Source organism: Glycine soja, chromosome 14 (genome assembly GCF_004193775.1).
Source record: "Glycine soja cultivar W05 chromosome 14, ASM419377v2, whole genome shotgun sequence".
NCBI classification, from domain to species: Eukaryota; Viridiplantae; Streptophyta; class Magnoliopsida; order Fabales; family Fabaceae; genus Glycine; species Glycine soja.
In genome coordinates this window covers 46,367,050-46,394,617 of record NC_041015.1, presented here as the reverse complement: position 1 = coordinate 46,394,617, position 27,568 = coordinate 46,367,050, and the positions used below count along the sequence as shown (strand labels likewise).

Genomic DNA, 27,568 nt, shown 5'->3' with positions numbered 1-27,568 from the left:
CTACATTGTGCAATCTTACCTTTCCTTTTCTTTTCTACCATTGTTTATCATCCATTTAGCCTTCGGGAGACAGACCGAAGAGAAATGTCAAAATGATGGTGCACTGAGTTAGAAGTATAAAACATTCTCATCATTTAGATTACCCTAAAATAAATATCTGCTGCCACAACAGTATAATGTCGATCCCCATCACAGACATTGTCATCATTTAGAAATGTCAAAATGATGGTGCACAGAATAGAAGTAATGAACATTCTCATCATTTATATCTGCTGCTACAACAGCATAATGTCGATCCCCTTGACAGAAACATCCATCCAAAACGTTTAATTGCTGGATAACAAGGGGTACCCTAAAGTGCTTATATTGCATGTGATATTATGCAGGTTCTTCACATCATTGTAAGAGTGGCCTCAACATTACTGGTGCTTTATTATTTTGGAAAAGGTGGCGCAAAGAGATATGATACAAGTACAATAATTTATATAATATCATTTTGTGTCTATTTTTTTTTATCATATCATTTATTACATTTTAAATTTTTTTCTCTCCTCTCACTTTCTCCCTTTTTCTCTTTGTAGTAAGATTTATTGTACAAGGATCATTTTTCTTTTTGTTATACGCAGTTTTTCTGATTTGATTCGTTTAATTTTTCTTTAAGAACATACAGTTACATTGGGCTTATGTACGATTTGTCTCCCTGCGTTCGAGGACAGTGATTTCCTCCAGAAAATGAGGAAAAAAAAAAGAATGGCTTTCTCTTTACATCATAATGACTATTCATTTTCATTCCTTACATCACGTCCTACATTGTGCAATACTTGACACCTGGCTAACAAACTCGCACAAGAATGAAAAAAGAAAGTTAACAAGCTTGCAAAACTAATAGTAACATGCAGCTGCACAGTTCTAATACACAACATCATCCCAATCAATTGGACGCTTAATATTCCTTGTTGGCCTAGTTCTGGGCTGTCCCTCCTGGTATGCATTTTCTTTTTGGCTTCCGGAATAACCATTCAAGCCTTTTTACCTTCTTCAATCCAAGCCCAACCATGTCACCCATAATACTTTCACTGAAAAAAATACGTTCAAGAATGATAGTTTGAGAAACGATATTACAGGAATAATGGTAATGATTTTTCGTGATTATTTGAGCCTAAAATTACTAGGAATGGACCTGTTTGGTGGTAGCTTCAAAAGCCTAGCATTGGTAAAGGGTGGCCGGGTTTTAGTGATTGGCAACAATGGTTTTTGTCAGTTGTTGATAGGTGGTAACATGCCAACGATTAGTGGTGTTGACTAGACTTGTTGACCACTTTCCAAGCACTTGAAAAAGGTGGAGGTTGGTCGGTCGAGTTCTAGTAATTCATTGCAGCAAATGATAGTTGGTAGATGGCAGTTGGTGGCGATAACATGGTGTTGGTAGGTTGATGACGAAGGAGATTGGTCACATGACAAAAATGTTCTCATGGCATGTGATTGAGGATGAGCCTCCTCTACCCGTAGGAATGAAAGTATGGGAATGTTACACATAATCATTCTTGACTTTTGTTTAATTGTTTTTTTTTCTTTCTGAAATCTTGTATTAAACACGAAAATTTAACATTATGAAGAATACTTAGAATGAAATAATAATATATGAAAATGTCCTACTTGATCGTATTAAGAGTTTAAAAGGCGGATTAAAAGCAGAGGAAGTAGCCAAATAATTGATCTTTTAAGAACAAAGAACATTGTATTGTATAGTATGAGACAATTTGATGAAGATTTTTTTATTGGTAGAATGGATACACTCTCAATACTATTGGGTAAGGCGTCAATACTTTTGGCACATGATTTTATCTCTTTTGTTACTGGTTCAAGAAGTGATACTTGTTCCATATTTTCGGTCCTTCCAAGCTCGATATAGGAATCTATGTTCATGTTGGTTATATTTTTTTTACATGGTGTACTTTTTTTTTGGAACTTCTCCCTCATTGTCACGGTGTAGTTCAAATTACATTGAACATTTCATTTTTAATTGGTAGTTTTGTGTTTACAGTAGTCCAGATATCTGATCTATAATGTCTAATGCTGTCTTTCTCGCTACGTCAATGTGTTAACAAGACTATATGGTGCATGAGAATCAATTTTTTTTATACATTATAAAAATGAAGCACGGAGAATCAATTCTTTTTGTTGATTTGAGGTTTTACTTCATTTTATGTCAATTAACCTTCAACATTATTGTTATGCAAGACACTAATAAACAACAAGTGTTATTTTCATATAAGGATTAAAAACGTAATGTTAATTTTAAATGGGGACTATAAATAATTGTTAACTGCGTATGAGAGATGTAGAAGATAAGACATTTTTAATGACACAAATACCAATTCAGACTTATGTTACATACATGAACATCCATTTAACATCATTATATGAAACCCAAATATCAAGACTAACAATGTAATTTAAATTTTATAGAGATAAAAAAGTTAATATTTTTACTATACAAATCAGTCCAAAAATAAATAGTGTGAATCAAAGCAAAATCCATAAATAAATGTTAATCTATTTTTGTATTATAAATTAGAACATATTAGAGAGTAAAACTCTAATTGTTTTTATTTTTTATGGTAAATGTTAACCAAGTATTTTTGGGGTATTGATTAAAAAATTAAAACAATTTTTTTATTGGATGCACAAAATTAAGTTGTTCATGATTTCTTTTATGCTCTCCTTAGATCTTCACAATAAATATTAGTTTCTTAACCAATATTTTAAGTGCTCTGATTAGGAAAACTCTTTTTTCAATTAGACCGTTATAATGTTCTCTTTCTTCTTTATTTTAAATGTGTATGTCATGTCACCTACTACAACTCTTTTTTAATATAAAAAGGAGGCCAAGGCCACTACACAACTATGAATATAGGAGCCGCAACTCCTATAAAGTCTCCCCAAAGAATGGATACACAACCTACGGGTAAAGCTGGGCAAATTTGGGCCCATAAACCACTCGCAAAATCTGTAATCCGCACAATATATGGGTCTTGATATTTTGAGGCCATTTAAATTATGGGCTTTTTAGCCCGATTTGCTTAACCCACAAGTTAAACAGGTTCTATCTATGGACCCTATGGGCTTTTACCATTTATAATAAAAAAAATATAATACTAATAAATAAAGGGTGTAAAGAAAGTAACATAAAAAGTATAGCATTTAAGTACTATCTATATGGTTCAATGGTTGGTGAATGGTTTAAGTACCTGAAACACATTAAAATGGGATTGAATAGTATAATGGATAAAACTTAGTCTCGCAAAAACTTTGATAGCTTTTATCAAACAAATATCAATGGACAATGGGGTTCGTCCAAGGGGTTCAAAATCACTTTGAGTTTTGAAAACCAGTTCGCAAGGCTTTGGACACAATAGTGTAGAAGTAAACTACAGAAAATAATTAGTTATATAGAAGCAGTAAAGAAAACACAGACGTTTTATATTAGTTTATCTCAACTTTTGGACTATGTCCAGTTCTCCTTCAAAACTTAAAGGGCTCTTCTAATCAATTCTTTGATTATAACGAAGTATTCTCTATGTCACTTCTAATTACAATGAATACTCTCTAGGTCACTCCTAACGACAATGAGTACTCTTTAGGTCACTCCTGACACTACCCTTAATCTCCCCCTGAGATTAAGACCCAAGTATTCTTTGTCACTAAGTCACTCTTATCTTTCACAAACAACAAATGCTTGATAGAAAATGTATTCTAATCGTTCAAAGAGTTTTTACACAATAAGCTTGAATACAATGAAACTTGCTAACTTAGTAGAGATCACTGAAGATTATTTCGCCCAGTAAAATTGACAACATTACAACACTCTGTTCATTTGACTCAGATTATTCTTTTTGGGATTTGGCAACCTTAACACAAACATCTTCAAGCTTTATATATAATTCAGAGCTTTGATCCGTTGAGAGATTCCAACTAGTCGTTGTTTAATAGCTTGGGCACTTTACATGAGGCCGTTATTGTGCAGAGAGAGTGTGAGGGCCACAAACACTTTCTACAACATATCTTCAAAGAAGTACAACTTGTCAGTGTCGCCTTATGCTTAGAGTTGACTTTCAACGTACAAATCAAATATAACGTTTACAACATAAGATAAAAGGAATTAAGAATGTCAAGATAATTTAAATCTTTCTTTTTGTGCGTTATGACACGAATTGCTTAATAAACCTATGGACGCTACTTTCTGATGATTACTTTCAGTACTTGAGGATCGAGCAACTGTTCCATTTCCTTTGATTATGAGCCAAGTGTTGAAGCACTTGACTTGTCTTTTTAGGACTGGACGCTGAGGCAGTATCGTCCAATGACTGATACTTTAGCTATCATCCAGAGTCTTTTTGTTCATGTTTTCTACTTGTATCTCATAGAGATAGATGAACCTATAGCTTAAGCATGAAGGGTTAACACATAAAAAAAAATTATACTTTGTGAACATCAAAATCTTAGGGATTTAATTATTTGGTACAATCTAATATGACTTGGACGCAACCAAACTTAACAATGGTGATATAATATTTTGATTTAGTATAGAATTATAGATTAAGTAAAAATGATATAGAAATTTTTTTGTGTGGCTTAATATGCAAATTATGTTACCATTTTGGGCAAATAATTTTTTTTATTAGACAATTCATAGCTTTTAAAATGATTAAAAATGGATTAAATTTTACATTTTAAAATTCATTTTTTATTTCTTTTTTATTAATTTTTTTGTCAAATGCGAACTGACTTGCTAAGCTAGCGAACTATGCGTGGTGGGTGCAGGCTTTCTCGCATTCTCAGCTCTACTCTCAAGGCTACTGGTCAGAACCATAATGAAATATAAAATATGATGAGCTCAATTAGCCATCTAATATGCAACATGATTACCTTATCTATGGGTATGAGATATCTTCACTTACCATTGCCTCTAAAGCAAGGACTTCCCAAATCTAACCAAGCAACAATAAGGATGCTGAATAGGCACAACACCATTGAGTGTGTTAACAATAGTTAGGGCGTCTGACTTAACCCTAATCTTTCTCTCACCTGAACTCCAAACATACTCCAAAGCGAAAAAGACAACCCATAACTCAACAATTGTTATCGAGCACCGACCAAGCTTTCTACAGAAACCCAACTTCCAAACCCCAAAGAAATCTTCCATAATTCCATTGCAGGCCACAACAAAGCCAACATCTCTAACTGATGCGTCAACATTGAACTTCACCAATCCCTCCAAAGGAAAGCGCCAACGAATGACCTACTATAACTCCAACTAACACAAAAATTTCTCTCATAACTATCTCAAACTATAATGGATTTATTATCTCTATAGTCTTTAAATTTTTTAGAATTATTGGTTTTAGGCTCTGAACTTTTTATTTTTTATTTTTATCTATTTTAGGCTTTTAGGTTTTATTTTCGTTCTAACTTTTAATTCCTTAACTTTTTTCATCCTTAAAGGACTAAAAATAAGGTGAAAAAAAAATTAAAAGAGTAAAAATAGAATAGAAAAGTTCAAGGATTAAAAATATTTTGTAAAAAAATTTAGGGACTAAAAAATAATAAATCCAACTATAACTTGTCACAAAATAATCTCAACCTATCACATTTTATTTTTACATGTATACTTCATCTTCTTAATTGTTTATCATCTTCAATTTACCCTTATTTAACTTTATCTCTAAATTATATTTTGATATATTCTTAAATTGTGAATATTCTAATAAAAACTTTGTATCACAATTTAGAGGGCATCCAACATGAACCATGAAGGTAAGTAGTCTTTAGTGGACCATAATTTTTAACCATTAGATTAATCTCACCCTCACATTCTTATGGTACACCTTCCACAATGTATATTTTCTTCCTTTCAAATCCATAAAGACTTTAGACACTCCTCTCTCTATAACTCCATTGTAAGGCTCAATCGTAGTCGCCCCTCCATCGCCTCGCGCCTCAACCGTTGTCGCTCCTCTATCGTTAGTCCTCTTTCCTTCTCCCTTTGCTAGTGCCATTGTCGGCTACAACTACGACGAATAATGAGGGTGGTTGGTTTAGATGCGGCTATGGCGAACCACCCAAAGCACCAACTTGGATGGAGAGGAACATCTACTTCCAAAGCTTCTTGGATGGAGATATGAGATCCTAAACTCAAGCTTCAAATCGAGACCGTTCTCCTGCAAATCGTCATCAAATAAAACATTACTGTGGCATTATGTAGTAGCACCAACTTCAGGAGTTGACCGAAACCAAGGTTTATCATCATCAACATTATTGCTACTATGAGATCGAACTCACACAAGAGGCATTGCACACAACACAAGTTTGCTTGCTATGCCACAATGTTTGTGAATAATAATGATAATCATGTGAGTATGAAGGAAATGAGAAGAGATGAAGGGGAAAAACAAAATGTCATTATCAAAAATTACATCCGATGGTTACATACAATAGTCAGCGATGAAAAGTGATTGAAAATTTCTCAAACTTGATAAGGAAAAAGGAATATAATATGGAAGATGCACAATAAGAATGTGAGGATGAGATTAATGTGACAGTTAAAAGTTTTCATTAATTTGTTAGCTTGTCAATTTTTAATTATCTGAGAATTGTGAATCCACGAAACATCACTTACTTTATGGTTCATGCTAGACATTGTCAGCAATTTAAATTATTTATCAATAGTAATAATAAAACCATTCAACAACCATTTATTCTTCCATGCTTCAGCACCTAATTCCTTTGCCACGTGTTTTACTGTTATTGTTTCCTGCACTGTGGCCTCACTTATTTTTACTTTACTGTGCTCTCTTTTACTATACTCTCTCTCTCCTATTTTATCACCATGCAAATACAGTAGCAAAACAATTTTTTCTTGCCACTTCCAACTAGCTTTGCTACAGCCTTATTTTAAAAAATAATTAAAAAGAAAACTTATAAAATTAATCAACCTTTTTTTTACTTCTCTCTTTTACTCTCTCACTTTCTACTTTTCATTTTTAAAAATTCCTGCAACTGCAGGAGTCTCATTCTGGTCAATAATTATATTAAAACCATTCGATCTCTATTTTACTCAGGTACATGTATAACTATACTTTATTTTAATATGTTATTGTTTACTCTCTCCTCTCATTAAGAACGGATCACTGTTTTTTGTTTTTGTTTCTTTTTTCCCTCTGTTTGTGCAAAGCAGAAAGGCTGCCCTCTAGTTCATTATAAATCTACGATATAACTTATATATTTAATGCTTAAATATTTTTTTCCAGTAATTATTTTTTAGTCATTAAAAATAATTATTTCATTAATCTCTTAAATTTTTGAAAAATTATTTTTAATCCTTTTATTTCTTTTTCTAATAATATCATAATTTGTGATGATTTCTCAACTCCAAAATATTTTTTGATTTAATTTCTTTAAAAATAATTTGAAAATTTAAATTCATCATAATACTTAAAAAAATCACCATAATTCAACATCCATGTTTGGTTTTTTTCTTCTTTAAAACAGCCAAAATACATAAAAAATGATCACCAATGTCAAATATTTTAGCAATTTAAAATAAAAAAATTGTTTTTAAATAATTAAAATTAAAATTATTTATTGTGACCATAAATTATAAAATTATAAGCACAGTTAATAAAGATAAACTAAAACAATTTTTTAAAGATTCCAGAAATTAATAAAAATAATTTAACTTCTAAAAATAAATAATTACAAAAATTTAAAAGATTAAAAACATAAGTCTATATTTAAAAATAAAAACAAAAACAAAAACAAAGTCCTAGATGTTTATTTTATAAAGTCTAGAATAAAAAGTACCTTGGCACTAAAACGACCCCGTTACAGCATGAACCTAAACCCAATACTCCCCTAAAACCCCGAGTCCCAAAGATCTGAGAGTACGCAGCACCACCGCCACCGGAATCTGTTAGTTAATCGCCGATAACGATTCAAAGCCTTCGTCCCTCTCTATTGCGCAGCTATATCATTATATCCACAAGCCTGTGACTTTGACGCGAATGAGAAGGTTCACGTGGTTCACGCCGGTAAGTGGAGGAACCAAAATCCCAAAATCATTCATTACCGTTGTTCCGTTTTTACACTATCGATTCTTCCAATGCAGTATCGGCGCCATTTGCTTTCGTTCCTGACCTTAGAATCGCTCGTGGATAAAGGAGAATCAACATTCAGCAAAGTCTCGTCGTCTCGCCAATCGTTTTTGCTCGCTCGAGGCACGTTCTGAATTTCTCTTGTTTTTTCTTAATTAATAGTTATGGTTTTCATTTTCTGATTCTTTTTTTGCGGAATTAAATGTTTTATTACCAGCTTTGGTCAATTGTGGTTTCGTCACGAAAACGCAGGAGTCTCTGATTCCGAGAGTACCGTTAAGATATCGTTATTTTCATGCCACAGGTTTTGCTGAGTTAAACCTGAATTACATTGTTAATTGTTTCTAGTTGTATATCAGTGATGTTCAGATATGTTGTAAGGTTTTCATTTGATTTCCTTTTTTTGCTTGTATTGTTCCAGCATTTTCTTCGTCAGCTGACCGAGACTACTATCGAACTCTTGGTGTTCCTGAAAATGCCAGTCAGGACGAGATAAAGAAGGCATTTCACTCGGTGCGTCATTATTAGGAATCTGTTGTTTTGTATGGCTTACGGCATATGTATTGATTGATCAAAGCTATGCTTGTTAGGTAGAGTAATGGTGAAGTCAATTGGAAAAATGAAATGCTTGTTTGGGCAATGGGGGTGATTCAATTTTCATGTTGAATGCTTTTAGTAGGAGACATGAAATTTCATTCCAATTGCTTGGTACTTGGTAGGAGTGACAGCAACGGCAAATTAGATGATCCGGACAAGAGTTCTCAGACTAGTAGTTATTCCCAGTCATGACAGTAATATAGTTTTGTGTTACTAAACCAGGTTTAGCTGTAAGGATAAGGAAATCATATAGTTACTAAACCTTAACAGTTCCCATGACTTATGTCCAGACTATAAAAGACATGTGTGATGGAATAACTACTAGTCTGATAACTCTTGAAGGCAAGACTAACGACTTCCTTATAAGGGTAGGTTTACATTAGGGCTCATTTTTGAGTTCTTACTTGTTTATGCATTGCATTTTTTGCCAAAAAACAAGAGGAAAATGACTTGGAAGTAAAAATTGGAGAAGATGTTATACTCATATCACAATTGGGATCAATATTACAAAAAAATAGGGAAATTAATGAAGACGCCACACATGATACAAGGAGAAAAACATTGGGAGTTATTTGCGATTGCAAAGTACCTAACAAGCTCAAAGAGAAGTTTTATCGTATTGCTGTACGTCTAACTATACTTTGTGGTTGTGAATGTCGGGCTTTAAAGGAATGAGAGAAAAAAGTGTAGTAGTAAAAATAAGTATGTTAAGATGAATGTGTAGCTACACAAAAAAAAAAAATGATAAAAAATGATTGTACACAGATATTATTGTTACAATTATCAAGGATAAGATAATAGAAAATCTGGTAAGATGGTACGGATACATGCAAAGGTGGCCATTGAAGGCACTGGTGAGGAGAGTAGATTGCATGGTTTTTAGCTTTGTGAAAAGGGATGGAGGGAGGCTAAGAATGACATTAGAGGAAATTATTAATAGGGATTTCAAGGTGAAGAATCTCCCTTAGAATTTGGTTTTGAACTGAGCCTAATGACATTGTGTAATCCATGTAATGACCTCTTCTAGGACTAAAGTTTCACTCTAGTTTCTACTTCATTTCCATCTAATATACAAGAGGAAAACCTTTCTGTGAAGGGAAAGTCAACTTAAGGCCATTCTCATTTTCATTTCATCATCTTTACTACTAAGCAAGCATCTAATATTCTTACTCCTCTTGTTTGTGCCTTTACCAAGGTAACCATAGTTGTTGATTTACATTTTTTATGGCTTTATGCATAATCTAATCTGCATTTATTGTGTTGCTGGCCGATCAATTTATTCACACTTTGAATTTCAGAGTGTGAAGTCTTATGCATGCAGAGAGATACAACTAGTAATAATTTTTGAATACCAAAAGTGCATACACAGTGATGGAAAGATAGTTTCATCTAGATGATAGAATGAGATGTTGTTACATATCTTTTAGTTATGATTTACTAAGTCACATTAGCTAGTTCTGGGATAAGTTAGAAGTTTAGCTTCTATCCACCTGTAAATTATAAATTAGGGTCCCTATTCTTGAAAATGAGATAACCTCCACTTGTACTCTATAAATGTATTCATGTGTCTTCCTCATTTTATGACACATGTGTAAGTTTCTATATCAAAATATCATGTCTCTTTAATTAGTGATCTCATTAAAGGATATTTTTAGTTTTCTTTACTATTTTAATCAATACATAACTTTCTTCAATCAACATTATTAAGTGCAATGGAATATTTACAAATTGTCATTAAAATTATAATTTTTGTAATTAAACTAATGCTAAGATTTTTCAAAATAAGTTTTTTTAAATGTCTTTCTTTATATTTTTTTTATTAACAGTGAAATAATTTTTCTTCAATATTTTTTAAACTTGTATTTTTTTCACCATTAACTTGTATTTCAAATGTCCATGCAATGCATGCGATGCCTGCCAGTTTGGTGGCACATAGTCTTTTTGGTATTTCCCTAACATGTGCTGACTGCTGAGGTTATGAGCAGCTCTGTTCTATTTATGTTTTGATAAATGATTTTGCTTTGCTGTTTTATTTTCCTTTATGTATACTGAGCAGGATCCCTTATCCTCCAACATCATATTAATTAGGTTTAAATACATTTTTCGTCCCTGCAAATTAGCGCTTTTTTCATTTTCGTCCCTGAAAAATTTCTTTTTCTGTTTTAGTCCTTGCAAAATGTATTTGTTTTGTTTTTTGTCCTTAAAGCACTATTTAGATAACACTTTTTTCACTGTTCGAAGCATTTTCTTACTGTTCAAAGTGTTATCTAAAGCACTTTAAGAACGAAAAATAAAACAAACACATTTTGTAAGGACTAAAAAGATGTTTTTTTGTAAGGACATAAATTAAAAAAGTGCTAAATTGCAGGGATGAAAAATGTATTTAAGCTTGTTAATTATAATATTATATTCAATTCATCTTAAGGAATTCTTCTTTCATCCATAAAAGAATTACACAAGGTCACAAAACCTAATACATGAAGGGTAAACAATTTCCACTATGCTGTCAAAGGGGTATAACTTGTAGAAATCTCTTTGTTCTGCAATTTAATCTATAACAATTGTTTTTGGAGCTTAGTGCATACTAAAAACAGTTTATGTGAGCATTTTGGTCTTCAATCATGATATATTCTGTCATACTGCTTTGACAATAATATTCCAAAATCAAATGTCTTCGTTTGGCTAATACTGCATTATGCCACACTGTTATGTACTGCGCAGCTTGCTAAAAAGTACCATCCAGATGCAAATAAGAATAATCCATCTGCTAAGAGGAAATTTCAAGATATAAGAGAAGCTTACGAGGTCTTTATATGAAAGTTAATTTTTTTTTCCCTTGCATTTTCAGCCGTATTTAACCCTCCCTTCTTCTGGCTAGGTTTGTTATGGTTTAAACTGATTAATTAACAGTGATATTTTTGCTATGTAATTCAGACATTGAGAGACTCTAAAAAGAGAGCAGAGTATGACCAGGTAGTCCCCCCCCTCCCCACCCACTATTAGAATTTCAAATTTGTTATATGTTAGAAAAGAGAGCAGAGTTACTATACGTTAAAAATTTCTGGAGCATCAGTTGGTTAAAGCTGTTCAAAATTTCTGTAATTCATATCTTACACTCTTACTTAGGATGTTGAATTGACTAACATTTTCCCATCATTTTCTCCAATGAACCCCTTTTCAACTGAAGATGCGTACTCGTGGTTCAGAAGACATAGAATATGATCATGATGATGCAGAAAGGTTTAGAAATGCTTATCGTTCTCATTTTTCTGATTCATTTCATAAAGTATTCTATGAGGTATTTTTTTGCTCTCGTGCATACTGTTGTCTTTTATTAATTAATTAATTGAATATATATATATATCTTGGTCATGAGATCAGTTCCTCATACCTTGCATTATATGCTGTGACTTGATATGCTCCTTGTCTCTCTCTACACACACACACATAAATTCTTTATGTTTTTGGATTCATTTCACATAAGTATTTGCTGAGGAAATCTCATAATCTTCTTGATCTAACAGATATTTGAAGAAGCAACAACTCAATTCTCATCAAATATAGAGGTTAGCTTAACTCTTGTTTCTCTGTTGTTGTTTCACTTCTTTGAAATATCTTCCTACTTTTCTAGCTTAACTATTTGCCTATTGCTATGCTGATAGGTGGAGATGTCTCTTACTTTCTCCGAAGCAGCGAGAGGATGCACCAAGCATGTGTCATTTGATGCATCAGTTCCTTGTGATCATTGCAGTGAGTAAAGTTAACATATTCTGGGAGTTAGGAAAGCATTGGGTAGAATTTTTTTTCTATACTGGATTTGTATATTATCTATTTCCATTTGTTATTATTTGCTTTAGGAAATGGCAAAAATTGTCTTCATATAAATAAATTTTGATTGCAAAAGAAGTTTAACACATAATCTAGTGTATGTTCCATTGTTATAAGAAGTTTATTTAGTTGAGAACCCCCATTTTTAATTTTGGAGTGGGGGGTTGGGGTTAACTGAGTATATATGTTGTTTCTATTGAAATTTAAGGCAATCCTGTTAGATAGGAATCTTACTTAGAAAAGTCTTATGATGAACCCTATTTTCGAATGATAGAACCTAGAATGTGCAGTGGCTGCATTGACATTGGGTCAGCTTCTCTCTCCCTTTTCCTCTTGCATTGGAGAGATTAGTGATTGATATAAACATTATTGATTACTAATGAACAGGATAAGGTTTACTGATATTTATTGCTTGCTAATCTGTGGCTATAACTAAAATTTTTATAAGCTGCAGAACAATTTTGAGGAAATAATCTAATGTACATATTGCTGGATGTGTAAAGTGTCCCACATGACATCTGGTTATAGTGTAGTGGGCCTTTCCCTTAACATAATGATAACCCCATTTGATGCCATTGACTTTCATTGTTTTAATCCAGATGGGCAGGGCTATCCACTTGATGCCATCCCAAAAGTTTGTCCAACATGCAGGGGCTCAGGTCGAGTAAGTGCCTTCAAAGATCAATGTTGATTATTAAAATGACAAAAATATTTTATAGCAAAATTTGAGCCATTATGAGCCAATTTCTTTGTGGCATTAGAGTTACCAGTTATGACTTATTAATATGTTCTTTTGCTCTTGGTTGTGATTATTTTTCCCAGGTTACAATCCCCCCATTTACGTCAACATGCATTACTTGTAAAGGATCAGGCCGAATCATTAAGGTCTTTCATAAATTCCATGCCAAGTAATCTTGTGAGGTGGTTATCTATTTTTGTGCCATGATCTTTCATAAATTTGTATTTTGTCTATCTATTTTGTGCAGGACTCTTGTATAACATGTGGAGGATCTGGGGTGGTTGAAGGGGTTAAAGAGGTTAAAGTTACAATACCAGCAGGTTGGTTTTTGATACTCGTGACGAAGTTAACTAAAGCCGTATGTTGGTTACAGCCCATCAATGTACCTGAACAAAGTGAAATAAAACTTGGTTGTTGTTGTAGTAGCTTCTTGTTCAGATCGGAAATTCTTTACATACAAATTATAATTTCGACCCGTGTTTCATCTTTCATGCTTAAATTTAAGTTGATATGTAATAACCTTTGATTCCTTTTAAGGTGCTAATTGTTATATAGAAGAATATTTTATACATGGAAAGTTTTTGTCCATGCTGCAGACCTGCCCTGCCTAGATTCGGTTTACCTTTTGCCACTCTTCATATTTTATTGAAAGCAGAATTTCCCCCCATTATTCTTATCATAGTTTTCCATGAATTGGTAGGTGTGGATTCAGGAGATACAATCCATGTGCCAGAAGGTGGGAATGCTGCTGGAAGTGGAGGTCAACCTGGGAGTTTATACATTAAAATAAAGGCAATTTTCTGTCCAAATATTCTCACATTAACATGTGCTACCTGCTGGCCTATGAATCTGCGATTTTAACCAAACTTGGCATTTTTAAAGGGAATGGTTCTTGTTTGGGAACACCCGCAATCAATTCTTCCTAGTGTGACATGTTTCATTATAAAATCTATGACAATCAATTTGGGCATGCATCCTAATTACGTTCAACAGTTCAAAAGTAATTCCACTCAACTTAAAAATAAACGAGCCTATATTCTATCGTAGACACATTAGATCCATACAGTGGCATAGGGCCATTTTGGCAAGCTGGGGTTAATGCCCTGAATGGTTATTAAAGAAAATATTAATTCTAGTCAAAATTTCAGGCTGGCTTCCTCAAAGTACATTTTTTTTCATGTAACTTGATCCATTGTAAGTTGAAAACTTTAATAGACAGTGTAAAGCCAGCCTTGCTTAATATCCAATGCTTGTAAATAAAGTACACCTCTCATTTGGTAGGAAAATGAACACAATTCTGTCTCTTCAGTCTTCAACTATAAAGTATTTGTTTCATAAAGTTTTTTTTATTGTTTTTATTTTTCTCATGTTTATGCATTCATGTTCTAGTATCTGCACATAAAAGACTAATAAAATAAAATCTTAACATACATAACAGGGTTAATGTCCATTTTGGTCATCCAAAGCTACATGTAAGATAACATTGCTCCTCTAGTTACTGGTGATACTAAATTGACACTTTATTTATAAATAGAGCAATGCAACATTATGTAAAATGTTGAATGACCAAAAAGGAAGTTTACTCAACATTTTACAAATTAAATATCTTAACGAAGTTGTTAGTATGTTTTGTTAAATTGTTATGCTTTCATTGATGACTTTATTTTACCTAAAATTTTATCTTGGACTTAGAATGCTACAGGTTAATAGTAAATTGTCATTTCACACTATATAAATATAAATACATGATGCGAGTGATGAAGTAGTTGCAAGATTTTCAGTAAAGTTTGAATTAATACAATTAAATCCTAAACACCATAACAATTATGCTATCAGTGAAAACTCTTGATACAAATAATCTTACTGAAGAGTATAAGTTTCTGTTTTTTGGTCTTCTCAAGAAAAAAATTTCTAACTCTTCCCTGGATCCATAGGTTATTTACTGGGTCAGGGGTAAGGGGAACATCATAGAAGTGCTTCATTTACCTTGATCATGTAATTATGGAGACACTTTTTAACATGTAGTAGCATGTTTAAAAGTATTTCTGTTCCCATCTTCTTGATTATATGTTGCTGTTTAAAAATTAAAACCAGGAATAAGCTTTCTGCTCTAGTAGTATAATGTGTTTGTTGTCATGGCAAATTATGATCTACCTTCTATTCTTATTGGAACATCATTTTTTTTCTTCTGTTGATATAGGTGGCTGAGGATTCAATCTTTGTCAGAGATGGTGCAGATATCTACGTGGATTCTAATATTAGCTTTACGCAGGTGAGAGCTAAATATGTTCTATACTTCCATTACTTTTGGACGTTCAACCATCTGATTAAAGAGGGGAAAAACCTGAGCACCCTTATCATTCTGCATACATAGGGGGAGCACACCTTTCTGCTTCTAGGTTAATGGGCAATTCAGCTGCTAGGCTTGGGGACACAAATTCCTATTAAATTTCTTAATAAGCCCTATGAAGATGAGCCAGAAGTTGCACTACACTATGCTTTCTCTTAGATCTTTTTGTCAAGCATAGTTTCATGTTTACATAGTTTTATTTGGTTCAAAACAATGGTGTTCTCTCCTGCTATTTGAGAACAGTTTTACCTGAAGGAAACTCTGATGTACATGTAGAGATCCAAAAATGTGTTGAAATAAGTTTCCCCTCTCCCTTCAGTGTTTCAACTTGAGGGAACAGATTTATACATATAACATGGAAGGGATATAACTTTAGTTCTTCTTAGGTTGGATTCCTTACAATTTTCTGATGGAATTGTGTCTTGATCAGAATGCTGTAAATATATATTATGTACAGTATAATACACATGTTGTGCTATATCTATGCCCTGATAGCATACAAAACAGTTCCGTTAATTGATAAAAAATCTGTAACAATTATTTCACATTTTACACGTGCTTTATCCTAACATAACAGCTATCTCACATTTTACATGTGCTTAATTCTCACACTTCCTTTATGCTGTTGCATTTATTTTGTCAGAGAAGATTATTTAAAGGGGTCCCATTCTAAGACACTTGCACATCTTTTGCACCTTTCTTATCTGGGTGGGAGTGCAGTGCACCTAAGTTTGTATCAGTGCTATTAATAGAACAATTTTTTTAACATTACAGGCTATTCTTGGCGGCAAAGTTGAGGTGCCTACTTTATCTGGGAAGATGCAGTTAAAAGTAAGACAAGATTTACTTTTTCAGTATTAGTCACTTAAGTTTGCAGATCTTAAATAAATTGGCTGCCTTGTTTAAGCTCTCTAATGAAAGCCTATATGGTTAAGATGCTTTAGGTTCATAATTTTTGGATTCCTTTATATCCACTGAGAAAAAAAGATAATAATATTGGTTTCATAATATCTTTTGTCAAAATGATAACTTTTATGCTTACCATTGAAGTTCATTGTACTGTATTGTATTCCAAATTTCTGTTCCAAATTGTTGAGCTTACTGACTATCTTAGGTGGAAGAAAAACAAGCCTGCTTGTTCTAGCCATATTGTTCCCCTCATCAAATTATGGCTTTCAACTTGCTATAGAATAATTGTTCAGATGACTGCTTGTTTTGACCCTATTTTATCTACTATTGTGTGGTTATGTTTCCCTAGATACCCAAGGGTGTTCAACATGGACAGCTTCTAGTATTAAGAGGCAAAGGTTAAATTAAAAGTTCCCTCTCTCATTGTCAGTTTTGAACAAGTTTTTGGTCCTTTTCAGTTTTCTCTCCTGGTACTTCAAAAGTATATTTACTATAGTTGTTGATGCAGGACTACCAAAGCATGGATTTTTTGTACATCATGGGGATCAGTATGTACGATTCCGTGTTAACCTTCCTGTGTAGGTTCTTCTTGTATTCAACTCTTGTTTTAGTTTAACTTCATTGTCTTTGAGTAATGTGATATTTACTATGTTAAAGAAGCAATATAATGTTTTTCCTTATAATGTTGCTTTGCTTCTAATTCCATATGGATTTTGGTTGATAATGATATTATGGCATTATGGAAAATGGATTACATAATTGTCGATTCTCCTATTTCCTTTTAGTTGTTATTGACATTAGCAGAATTAGTCTTTTCCATTACCGGACATTTGATTAATTACCTTTTATTGCTGTATCATTGTATTCATTATTTTATAATTTTAAATACGTGTATTGTTTTAGACACATAGTTACCTGAACCTAATATGGTATCAGCAGTCTAGGAAGTTCTCCTTACCTAGCCAGACCTAATATGGGACAGTAATTGTGCATTTTTTTTATTCTACTGCCTCCTTTTAATGTTGTGCCCCCATAAACAGGAGTAAACATTGCCACCAACACTATGTCTGTCACATGCACCTGTATCTGTTTGGTGTGTGAGCCACTTTCCTACCACTCTTTCTGCAAGTGTCCCATGGGCGCACCCACCTTTTGGTGACTCTGTTCCACCCACCACCAGCACATAAACAAGATGCTTTCTGGCTCCACCCCCGATTTGTCTGCTGCCACTGTTAGTTTCACCATTGTATCTCTGTGATAGATACCAACTGGTAAGGGAATAAGGATTGAATTTTATTCAAAAGAAACAAAACAGAAATTACAAATTACACAGGAAACTGAGTAGACTAGTTAATACATAGGTTTCTCCCAAGATGTTTGAGAGCCTGGTCTCTCCCTTCCTGACAACCCACTAAAAAACTGCCTAACCCCCCTGCTGTTACTCCAGAATTTATTCTGCAATAACTGCTTAAGGCAGTTACGTATGGTCCTAAAAACACACACCTAATTAAAATAACAACTGCTTGAAATAACTACCATAAACAACAACTGAAACAATTCAATCCTATTAATAAATCTTAAGTCTTGGCTCTCCTCTTATAATATTTACTTATAAGAGGCCTAACACTCTGTTTCCCTATGAGAAACTAATTGGGGCTGCTGCTGTTCAATTATACTTGTGCTTGTCGTCATTCCTCCTCCAATCACTTACTAGTAGCAACTGCATTCTTAACCTTAGATTCAGCCTGCTACTCTGGCTTTGGTTCCCTGAGTCGTCCCTTGCTTCAATGAACTCTTCAGCTTCACCTTCTGAATAAAAAATTTCCCTTGCCTTGTGCAATGGTGTCAAGTCTTTTATAATCCGAACCCCTTATATGCTTACCATCTTATCATCGTTTATCTTTCATATTATACCTTTGTATCCTTTATGGATTCTTTGTTATATCTTAAATCACAGTTGAAGCATTGTCTCACCCTCATCCAGGATTGCAATAGGCTATGGTAGTTAAAGGCAAAAGAACTGTTGGTTATCAATGGGTTTATACGGTCAAGATTGGACTAGATGGAAGTATTAATAGTTTGAAACCTTGTCTTGTAGCTAAATATACTCGGATTTTTTTGGCCTAGATTATGGGAACACCTTTCCTCTTGTAGTCAAAATTACCTTTTTTTACTTTTTCTTGACATAGCTTCAACAGCGATTCTGATTGGACAGGTTTTCCAATTTATAGAAAATCCACATCAGGATATTGTGTCCTTGTGGGAAATCTGATCTCATAGAGAAGAGACAAAACATGGTTGTTATTACCCAATGCAGAGGCTGAATATGTGAACTCACATCACATGTCTTTGACATTTATGTTGGATCGAGTGGCTTCAGAATAATTAAGAAGGAGGGTTGAATTAATTATTCCTAAACCTTTACTAATTAAAAATTTACTCTTTTAAGGCTTTTACTAAATTGTTAAGAGAATGAGGAGTAGAAGAGAAACTTAACAGAAAGTAAAAGCGGAAATTAAATGCACAGCGGAAAGTAAAAGAGTAGGGAAGAAGGAGACAAACACACAAGAGTTTTTATACTGGTTCGGCAACAACCCGTGCCTACATCCAGTCCCCAAGCGACCTGCGGTCTTTGAGATTTCTTTCAACCTTGTAAAAATCCTTATATAAGCAAAGATCCACAAGGGACGTACCCTCCCTTGTTCTCTTTGAAACCCTAGTGGATGTACCCTCCACTAGAACTGATCCACAAGAGATGTACCCTCTCTTGTTCTCAGTCAAACCCAAGTAGATGTACCCTTTACTTGTACCACAAAGGATGTACCCTCCAATGTGGTAAGACAAAGATCTCAGGCGGTTAAACCTTTGATACTTTGTGAATGGGGATACAAAAGAATTCTCAGGCGGTTAGTCCTTTGAACACTTTTGTATTAGGAAAAGAAAAGAATCAAAAGAATTATCAGACTGTGTCGTTTTGAATTCTTTGACAAGGGAGAAGGGAGACACAAAAGAATTCAGGCAGTTAGTCCTTTGTTCTTTTGGAAAAGGGAGAAGAGAGACACAAAAAGAATTCAGGCGGTTAGTCCTTGGCGAATTCTTTTTGGCAAAGGGAGAATAGAATGAAAAGATGAATAACACAAGTTTTCAAGGTTTAGAAAACCAGAAAACTTTTGGAAAGCTTTTGGTACAAAGAAGAAGAAGTTCAAAGAGATTTAGGGCTTGTAAAAGATTGATTGGAAAAGTGTTCAAGATACTTGAAATGCAAAAGAAAGTCTTGTTTTTATAGACTCTTCATGTCTGGTCAAGACAACCATTAGAAGAGTTATGACTTTTAGAAAAACTTAAAAACCAATTTGAAAAAGTCAAAAACTATTTGAAGAGTTACATCTTTTGATTTTATTCAGAAACAATCACTGGTAATCGATTACCAAATCAGTGTAATCGATTACACAAAACTTTTATGTGAAAGGATGTGACTCTTCACTTTTGAATTTGAATTTCAACGTTCAAAGGCACTGGTAATCGATTACCAAAACATTGTAATCGATTACAACTTTTTGAAATTAATTGGAACGTTGTAAATTCAATTTGAAAACTTTTTCAAAACAATTTTGCTACTGGTAATCGATTACAACAATCTGGTAATCGAATACTAGAAAACTCTTTGGTAAACATGTTTTGAGAAAAATCATGTGCTACTCAATTTTTGAGAAAAACTTTTCATACTTATCTTGATTAAGCCTTCTCTTGATTCTTGAATCTTGAGATCTTGAACCTTAAATCTTGATTCTTGACTCTTAACTTTCCTCTTGAGTCTTGAATTCTTCTTGATTCTATCTTGAACTCTTGAATTGTTCTTGATTCACTTGAGTTGTTCTTTGATTGATCTTTGAGCTTTTTGTCATCACCTTTGTCATCATCTTTTGTTATCATCATTGTTATCATCAAAACACATCTGAATCACCTTTGATTCATCATGAAGCTTTGCTTCTACAATTTATTTCAACAATTAAAATTGGGAGATGTCAGTGAGATGAAACTGATTTGCAATAACATGGATGCTTTTCACGTTGCTTCCAACATAGTTTTTCATGGAAGAATCAAACACAATTGATTGTCACTTTGTTAGAGAAAAAGGTTCTCGCAAGAGAAACTACAACTGGTTTTGTCATTTCCAATGATCAACTAGCTAATATGTCCGCAAAATCTCTTATAGTCGGTCTCAAGCTAAATATATTTGTAACAAGCTTGGTGTATATATTCTCAAACTTGAGGGAGAATATTAGAAAATAACACATGTAGTTGAAATTAGAGTAGCACATGGATGCTTTTCACGTTGCTTCCAACATAGTTTTTCATGGAAGAATCAAACACAGATTGATTGTCACTTTGTTAGAGAAAAAGGTTCTTGCAGGAGAAACTACAACTGGTTTTGTCATTTCCAATGATCAACTAGCTAATATGTCCGCAAAATCTCTTATAGCGGGTCTCAAGCTAAATATATTTGTAACAAGCTTGGTGTATATATCCTCAAACTTGAGGGGAGAGTATTAGAAAATAACACATGTAGTTGAAATTAAAGTAGCACATGGAGAATTAGTATTTCCTAATTAGTGGGGATTTGATTAATTACCTTATATTACTGTTTCGTTGTATTCATTAGTCTGTAATTATAACATGGTTACTGTTTTAGATGCACAATTACATAAGCCTAATTGCATCGTCTCAAGGACCAACACAAAAGAGTGCCCTTTCCCGTGCCTCTTTGTGTAGCCTGGTGATTTTTGAATTTTTTCTTACTAATTATGAAATATGAATTGTCTTTAATTTTAGGTATTTTTAATTTTTTGAGTATTTTTATATGTATAGTATAATTTTTTATTCTCATACCTCTAATTTTGCTGTAATGGCTACCTGCAAATAGCAGGCTGCTATATGCATCCCATTATAGTGTTTTTTAGGCTGGCAGGTACGTGCCACTATCTGGATTTGATAACTATGTCTTGTGCTGCATTCTTGCTACCTTTTAATGCCATTTCACAATTTGTGTTGCTGTTTATGATCGTTTATCAAGTTCGTTTTCATGTGATGTTTTTTGTGTCTTAATAAAATGGTATTTGTATTAAGTGCTTGCCTTTTTTCATTTGGTTATTCTTACACATAAGCTCTAGTCTGCATACTGCCAAGTTATATTTCAATCTTCTCACTTCTGGTCCACTCATCCTTTTAGTGAAATCAATGAACGACAACGTGCTATACTTGAAGAACTTGCAAAGGAGGAAATAAAGGAGGGAAGCAACTCTAAATTTGAAGGAAATTGGTATGCACTTTATCTAACTTAGTTCTTGGTATAATTGTTAGTTTTAGTTGCCTATTGTCCTAGTACGACATGATAATTCATGGTTATTTGGATTGGGCTAGTCGGCAATACTGAGATACTATTGTTGAAAATAGTGAGTCAGAATGCTTTTAAATTTAAGTGACTTGCTTGTAAAAAAAGTATTATAAAGTATGCTTTGCCTAAACCTATGGCTATTTGGTTGTAAAGGATTGGGAACAGGGGATAAATGTTCATTATGTATAATTATTCCAATAACTGGTTACAAATACTTGTGTTTGGGTATGAATTGCGTGATCATAAATACCAGTTTCGGCATATCTGATTGCTAGCTTTTATTTATATGTTGCTTAGTATGCTTGCTAGCTTTGTTTAGTTTTGTATGATTTATCAATGTTCTTGAGTCATATCTGATTGTAATGTAGATCCAAAATGGATAACAGGCTTTACCAGCAGCTATCTACTGGTTGAACTTACAGGTGGCAGCAAATTCTTGAACACACGACGGGTCCTAAGTTTATGCTGGAACTATCTATGCTGATATTATTCCTTATCTTCATTAACAAAATGTTGAGCTGATAACTTGATCAAAGACCAAATATGATTGCACAGCCGACTAGCCAAGGGCCAAATATCATTGTGATTGCTACATTCTTCATCCTTACGAAGCATGTAAACAATAAGGGGTATACTACTGAATCTTATCTCATTCACTAAACTTATCTGCTAATTTCAAGCTGTTCTTTTCTTTTGTTTTTTGGTAGCAAAGTAGCAATTGATCAAGATTGCATGCATGCACATGTCGTATTGATTGGTTTTTGTAGAACTTTTCATTTATTTGATTTATTACAAATCATCTGATGATATTGAGTTTTAAAAAAAGGCAATAGGATAAGTGTGCCAAGAAATGCAAATTTCATCATGTTCAATTTCTCATGTCCTTGTTCAGTCATTATCATACTAGGTCCATTAATAGATTGATGTAGGGACTAAATTACCCTTTATTTGAAACGATAAATAACTTTGCTTATTACTCCGTCCCATTGTGCCAGTTATGGATAGAGTGGAGAAAGTAGCAACTGACATCTGTGACGGACTACAGAAATAAACATTATGCTGAATGATGCTATTTCTTGGCGCCCAGTCATTTTACAGGTTAACAATTTTTCAATGATAAGATTGACAGTGAAACCACGGTGAAAATTTATTTCATGAAAATTCTTCTACAATTTTACTGATTTATGCGAAGGTGGCCTTGGATTACATATCAGAGATGGGAATTTCCGATGTATATTTTTTCCTTGACATTTTGAAATATATTTTATAGTGCATTTGATGTTATAATTTACCCTGCTACGGGGGTTGGTTTTCTTTGATATATTCTTTTGTGCTTCAAATCATATAACCACATATTACTTTCTGGAATTCAACGAATAATGATTGTCAGTTGCTACGCACAGATTTTTTTTATTAATTGAAAGGTGGTAATTTTGTCAGATTATTTAGAAAAAGTTATAATATTTGTTAAAAATATGCAGCTACAGGTTCGCAAAATATTATTATTAGTCTTATTAATAGCCGAAACTTGAAAGCCGAATGAGCAAAATGTGGCTGAAAATTCTGACACTACTACACTAGTGTATATGAAAACTACAAAAGAACGAATTAGATTTATAAAATAAGGAGTGAAATCTATATATTGGCCATTTTCAACAAATTTTAGTTAATTAGAGAATTTGTTTGAGAGTCTATATTTAGTAGTTTTTCAATTATAAATGTATACTCCAATTTTAAGGTGTAGGATGTAGAAGAGAGAGAGGAATCGAATGAAAAAATACATCGATGTAAAAGAGAGATAAATAAGATTGATGTAAAATGCAAAAGAATATTTTGTAGAAAACAATGATATTTTTAAATTTTTATTTTCGTTCAAAATGATAGTCCTATTAATGGTTTTGAATTATTTTTTTTCAATAATATCCTTTTACATGTTACACTCTTAAAAGATCATTATTTTGGAATGGAAGAAGTAATAAATAAGAGTTTAATGTTTATGTATTGACAATATAAATTAATTTTATACTATCATGTAATAAATTATTAATTGAATTATTTTAAAATAATTATTTTAAAAATTAATAAATTTATCATATATGATGAATTATGATTGAATATCAGTGTAAATTTTTTTATGTATAACTTTTTTTTCTAAATAATTATAGGCGAGATTTATTAAGTAACTTAATGATAAAAGGCACTTAAAATAACTTGAGGGTATTAAGTCAATAGTTAATTAATAATAATAATAGAGAGGTAGAATGCACATACTTTAATGAAATTAATAGTTTGAGCACTCACTAAGTGGACATACATGCAAAACCTGCTATTATTTTATATTCAATTTTTTTTAAGGCATGATTCACTATATATTTTTATTTTTTCTATTTTTTTTTTATCTTTCTTCTCTTTTTCTATTGGAATAATATACACAAACACTAGTTACAATGTAAATACCTTATTTTAACACATAATTTTTCTCTGCCATGTCCGCTTTTCTATCATACTATCTATTATATATACACTTTTCTTTCCCTTCCTCTCTTTCACTAGGTCTATATTAACACTAAGTATACATGAATATTTTTGTTTTTACTCATTGAACCGTTGCATTTTGAAAGGGTGAGAAATGACTTTGCCTTTATGTGGTTTTCCTCTATCTGGGGCCAAAGCTAGCCTTCAATATTGACAATTCAACACAAGCCAAGATAGTGAAATAAACTTTACTTGCAATCATGCATTGGGAGGAAGACTTTGAGGCAGCTCTGTTTCTTGACAACGACTCTTGTTCTTTTTCTTGTCTTGTTTTATCTCTCCATAGAATTAGGATACAAACCCCCAAAGAGAGAGCACCAAAGCAACCCCTTTCTCTGCATGAAAACTCTTTGTATACAATAACAGCCAAACCTTCCGCTACTGGAAGAAAAGCAGCAATTATAATACCGGACAACAAAGACGAGGCACAAAAGATAACTCCTATTGCTCCCAAGAAGAAAAACGGCCACATTATAGCACTCCACACCAGCACAACATAGCACTTAGTTTCCCCAAGCTTGTAATCTCTTGCTTCTCGCGAAATCACCTATAAAATTGATCACACACCCAAAAATTGATACACTTAATTTCAACTAATAAACACTACAATAATATTGATTTATCCAAAGAGGGAGGTTAACAATATACTTTTTATTATTAATTTGAACTCATTAATATTCACAAAATTGCATCTAAGATTTATTGAAAAAAGTGAAATTCAATAGATTTCATAAATTTTAATAACTTCTAATTAATAATAAAAATGTATTATTTAAAAAAGAATTCAATTAAAAATAGTGACAGTATAAATGTTTTTGAGTAAATAGTACATGCAAGTTAAAAAAAAATTCCACTCTTATTTAATTACATGTTGATATAATTGATTGACTTTTATGATAGTAACTATTCTGAAAATCATACTTATAATAAGGTTGCCTGTGTATTAAAATTAATCTTAATTTTTTTTTACATTTATATATTTCTATCACTGCTAAACTACACACGTGAGTCCACTTAGAAGTAATGGATGCATTTATCTCAATTGAGATTAAAATGAATATATGTAGGGATCCTTAAAAAATCAAATTGAGATTTATTTTAGGATATTTACTGTATTGTAATTGTCTTGACGATTATAATCATGAGATTGTTATCTTTGACGGGTCAATTGATGTCTTGATGCGAATTGGATGATAAAATTGAGTGTTCTTGATGTTTTCATATTTTTGAACCTATGATTTTAATTCCTTTGATTTTGATATGATTATGTGAAATTATTTGAGGGGTTTTACCCCACATGTTGCAAGAAACATTTTTGTATAGTTTTTTTTTTGTGTTTTGGACAAGATTTGCTAAATTAGCGTGATAAATTGTTATATTGAGTTTATGAAATTGTGTGTAAGTGATAAATTGAATATGTGATGAATTATGAGATATATGTGTATTGAGATATTGTATGTATTGAATTGTGAGCTATGAACTGTATAATCACACGACTGTAAAACCCTTTAAGGGCGACGAGTTAGTGCATGACGAGTATTGTGATGAGATCCACTGTGGGAACTCAAGGAGTTTAATCACTTTGATGCATGACGAGTTAAAATTATTTTGAGAATAATTGAGGAGTTGTGTGTTTTGTACAATTCATAGAGTCTGCGTGTTAATATATTTTCTGGGTTAGACTTGGATCAAGAGGGAGAGGCCTTGATGGACTCTTCGGAGTGCATGTAGGCCTTGAAGGTAAATACACTCGGTTTGAATGTTCCTTCAAGCCTATACTGATTCCATATGGTTTGAGCGTTCTTGTAAAACAGAGTGACCCTGACCGGTCTCCCTATGATTTTACCTTGTGAGAGTGACTTGACTTACTAGTGTGTGATTTGTTTTGTCATGTACTCCTAGGCGCTTGACGAGATTTTTCATTGACATGGTACCACATTGCATATAGGATTAAGTCTTAATATATTTGTTGCATAACACTTGTGTATTGATCGATGTTGATTGGTTGAGTGATATTGTGTTTTGATCTTTGAGTATGTGAACGATGTGAAAATGAATGAGACGTGTTGTGTTGAGATGTGATGTTATGTGGCAAGTGGTGAAATGACGTGAGTTGTGTTTAAATAAGTTGTATTTCATTTATATGATATGTATATCTACGTGTTGTCTCATTTCTCTCTATTAGTTAGGAATGTGATAACTCACTTCCTGTGTGCTGTTTGAGTTTGGATCCTGTGATGATCTCGAACCTTGTGTTCATGGGAGTAGATGACTAGGTGGATTCTTTTAAGGAACCTTGAGCCGAAAATGTTTTTGATAAGTTTTAGTTGGTAACAATGAAGTGAATGAAGTGAATGTAAACCTTTTATCCACGCGAACTCTTTTATGCTTAGAAAATAAAATTTCATTTTATATAATTTCATATTTTCATGTATTTTATTATATAAATATGTATATTAGGGTAGCGGGTGTCATATGGATCAAAAGTGAAAAAATGCTAACTTACAAGGATCAAAAACATATTTAAGCCACCAAATTAAAATAACTTTTTTTCACTCCTCAAATAGTGAAAGATAACCAAAAAGAAACCATGACAGAAAATAAGAATGTGATAAAAAAAAAGAAATTAATAATGTGAAAGGATATTGTATTAAAATTAGCCCCTAATAAATACTATTTTTTTGAAATAATTCTGTTTTTAATACGTGTGAAACAACCTAAAAGGTTAATCAATATGTAATGGAGGGAGTGTATATTATAAATGTGTAATGACTACTAAGATTTGAGACAAGCTTCACTAATATATATTAAGCTAGTTATATATGGTTTTGGAAAATCTGGTATTGTAGATTCAACAATTATGAAGTCTAAGAGCCTAAAAGTTACACAAAAATAATTGAGATATAAGTCATGAGATAATGGATTTTGTTATAATTAAACATGAAGAAAGCATAGTAAGAAATACATGCAAATATCAATAATTGCTCCGTAAATTCAATAAAATGCATATACATAGAAATTTAATGGTTTTTATACACTATACTCATTCATTCAAAACTAAT

The 27,568-nt window shown here is 32.7% G+C and overlaps 1 protein-coding gene across 4 annotated transcripts; it reads left to right on the top strand.

Annotated features, from left to right (window-relative positions):
* Window positions 1-7,864: 7,864 nt before the first annotated feature.
* Window positions 7,865-23,339, top strand: LOC114385454 (chaperone protein dnaJ 1, mitochondrial-like). 4 transcript variants are annotated; one of them, XR_003660875.1, is made up of 20 exons: window positions 7,867-8,090; window positions 8,168-8,276; window positions 8,371-8,457; window positions 8,575-8,666; window positions 11,472-11,555; window positions 11,685-11,723; window positions 11,938-12,048; window positions 12,275-12,316; window positions 12,413-12,500; window positions 13,178-13,242; window positions 13,401-13,463; window positions 13,565-13,637; window positions 14,018-14,109; window positions 15,518-15,589; window positions 16,442-16,498; window positions 16,926-16,974; window positions 17,085-17,154; window positions 21,807-21,896; window positions 22,394-22,600; window positions 22,967-23,339. XR_003660875.1 is itself a non-coding variant. In XM_028345539.1 (19 exons), the coding sequence occupies exons 1-19, from the start codon at window positions 8,064-8,066 to the stop codon at window positions 22,383-22,385; spliced, it is 1,338 nt and encodes a 445-aa protein (XP_028201340.1). In that variant the 5' UTR covers window positions 7,866-8,063; the 3' UTR covers window positions 22,386-22,536. The 4 variants fall into 4 exon arrangements, 2 of the variants coding, with proteins under 2 accessions (XP_028201340.1, XP_028201341.1); XR_003660876.1 differs by lacking the exons at window positions 22,394-22,600; window positions 22,967-23,339 and adding an exon at window positions 17,617-17,847 and having other exon boundaries at window positions 7,865-8,090; XM_028345539.1 differs by lacking the exon at window positions 22,967-23,339 and having other exon boundaries at window positions 7,866-8,090; window positions 22,358-22,536.
* The last annotated feature ends 4,229 nt before the right edge of the window (window positions 23,340-27,568 follow it).